At 31.7% G+C, this 2,545-nt stretch overlaps 1 protein-coding gene across 1 annotated transcript; it reads right to left on the reverse strand.

The window, feature by feature from the left end:
* Positions 1-464: 464 nt before the first annotated feature.
* On the reverse strand, positions 465-1,830 carry LOC149405281 (non-specific lipid-transfer protein 1-like). Its single transcript, XM_089601664.1, has 2 exons — positions 1,420-1,830; positions 465-723 (listed from the first exon to the last, which is right to left on the reverse strand). Exons 1-2 carry the CDS (start codon positions 1,749-1,751, stop codon positions 714-716), a joined length of 342 nt encoding a protein of 113 aa, XP_089457790.1. The 5' UTR covers positions 1,752-1,830; the 3' UTR covers positions 465-713.
* Positions 1,831-2,545: the final 715 nt, after the last annotated feature.

Consider the following 2,545-nt stretch of genomic DNA (forward strand, 5'->3'; position numbering starts at 1 on the left):
AACGGTCTTATGTTCTCATCCATTGTTAAAAATGTAATAAATACATCTTTTTTGGGTTCGTAACCAGAATCCAAGATTCTATAGAATTATGTTATTTAAATGTTTTTTTTTTTTTGCACATTTATTCTCTTATCAATTCGAATAATTCTATCATGAATTTTGCTTCGAATTTTCGTAGTTGATCTGAAAAATTTCTAAGTTTTTTTTTAATTAAACTAAAATTACCAAAAAGCTAAATTTAATTTACCATTTGAATAGAGTTTTTATTTATTTTTTATGTTTCTTCTGTTTGATTCATGATTCTATTTAAATAAAAATCTTTCGCAAGTTTCTTTAAAAAGAGATCTCGTTTTTTTTCTGTCATGAAATTCGTCTTCTATTTTCGCACTTCATCTGATAATTTACCAAGTTTTTTAAGTAAATAAAAGTTATCAATCAGTTAATTAATTTACTACGAAAGAGTATTTTTCCAGCATAGCTATATTATTCATCCAAACTTCAAAGCGTAGCTAGTTAACTAGAACATACATAGGAAAGCAATTAAGATTAATACATCACTTAATCCGCATATATGATGTGTCGATCGATGATTGAACACTCATTCTCACACTAGAAATACTACGTGTATTTAAAACATCCCACTTTATTTTTCACACCATATTCCTCTAAGCAAAATAAATAAGCAATCGTGCATATGCAAGCTCTTCAAACCATCAGTTGATGCTGCAACAATATAACAAAAAAGTATAGGTCAGAACAATATAATACCATATTTTTCATATTATTTAGCGATTGAAAATTATCAATATTATTTACGCATAAGCTGTCAACATATATTATTAATGTCATAACTAACTAATATACTATATAATGCGCTGAAGTTTGTCTTAAAATCAGCATAATAACAAAGTTTTACTAAAATTGCAAAAGTTCATGTATCCAGGCGGAACCAGAATTTGAACTCAAGGCGTATTTAAAAAAAATTTAAAGAAAAACCATATTTTGCTATATCTCATGTCTCCATTTGACTCCGCCTCTACTTTTGCGATCAATAATATATTTATCTTATATGTAAATATCAATATTTTATCGATAATATTTAATATTAGTTATTTCAAGTATTTGTTGCAATGAATCAATCTTCTATTTTTTAAATGATACAGTCTAAATTTCATTTTATTAGAGAAATAGTGCATCAAAAAGAAGTTAATTAATCTAACTTAATCAGGTTAATTAATTTGAGATATTTTGCATTAACAAAATTAAAATATTAATGATAATTAGTAAGTAATGAATGGGTATCTTGTATTATTTTTTTCAGAACGATTATTAAAAAAAAAAAAGACACCATACACAAATATCCATATATATATATATATATATATATATATATATATATATATATATATGTTTACGTACGCGTTGCAGTTGGTGGAGGCACTGATCTTGAAAGGGAGGGAAACCCCGCAGGCGGAGGGGAGGCCGGAGACGAGGTTCTGTTTGAGGCCTTGAACTTTTCCGGCGGTGCTGACGAGGCAGCCGCAGACGTTGCGTCGCTCTGCGGTAGTGGACGCCGCTTTGTTCAGGTTGCGGACCCCACCGCAGCAGCTCTCCGGCAGCTTTCCGCCGTTCCTCAGGTAGTTTATGCACGGCGACACGTACCCCGCCACCTGGCCACACGACATCGCATCCGACCCCACCATCAGCGCCGCCACGGAGATCAAGGCCATGCAAGCAATGTAGTTCGCCATAGTAATGAAATATTATAGGAAGGGTGGTTTTCTTTTTTGTTGTTGTTGTTTTTGTGTGGGTGTTTTGAGTTTGTTGAGAGGACTAGGGGTTTTTTATAGGGTGGGAAATGGTGATTGGTGTTAATTTGGAGTCATTTTGGTGGTTACGTTGTATTTATTTATTTATTTAACTTTTTACGTAAATTGCAGTGTGGTTGAGAAAATTCATTGCATGTTAATTACTACTGACGTACGGGTTCCTTTGCCGGTAAGGAAATTTTAAGAGAAGTGAGGACACGTACTTCTTGAAAACTTGTAAGGAGTGGTAATAAATTTAAGAATTTAATGGTGCTAATAACTAGAGAGATAATTGATTGTTGTGTATATATATACATACATGCAGTAGTGAAGTGATTTCAGGGGGCTAATTAAAAAAAAAAAAAAAATCAGTGAGAGCTAGTTTGTAAATTTCAAGTTAAAAACGGATCAAAATTGTAAAATATATATATATATATACATATATATTTGAAGGAGAGCTTGAGCTCTTCCTGAACTTACATAGACTCTGTCTCTATATATATATGCATGTATATTCTGAATTTTATATAAAAACTTCAGTAAGTGACAGTAATTCTTATTAGATTACCAAGAAGTTTGGGTAAGTAGTCACCAATTGTGTCACCCTCCTTAGTATATCCCAATAATATTATGACACGTCACACACTCTTTATAGTTGCATTGCCCGGTCTGCTAAAGAGGTTAACTTCAATGTATTGTGAGTTTTGACATAATCAAAATCAGTAAATAACTTGCTT

This window comes from Urtica dioica, chromosome 2 (assembly GCF_054948205.1).
Source record: "Urtica dioica subsp. dioica isolate 48M chromosome 2, U.dioica_male_clone48M_v1_H2, whole genome shotgun sequence".
NCBI classification, from domain to species: domain Eukaryota; kingdom Viridiplantae; phylum Streptophyta; class Magnoliopsida; order Rosales; family Urticaceae; genus Urtica; species Urtica dioica.

Bases quoted from the DNA above. Each gene is read 5' to 3' on its own strand.
- LOC149405281 (XM_089601664.1), bottom strand. From the start codon at position 1,751: ATGGCGAACTACATTGCTTGCATGGCCTTGATCTCCGTGGCGGCGCTG.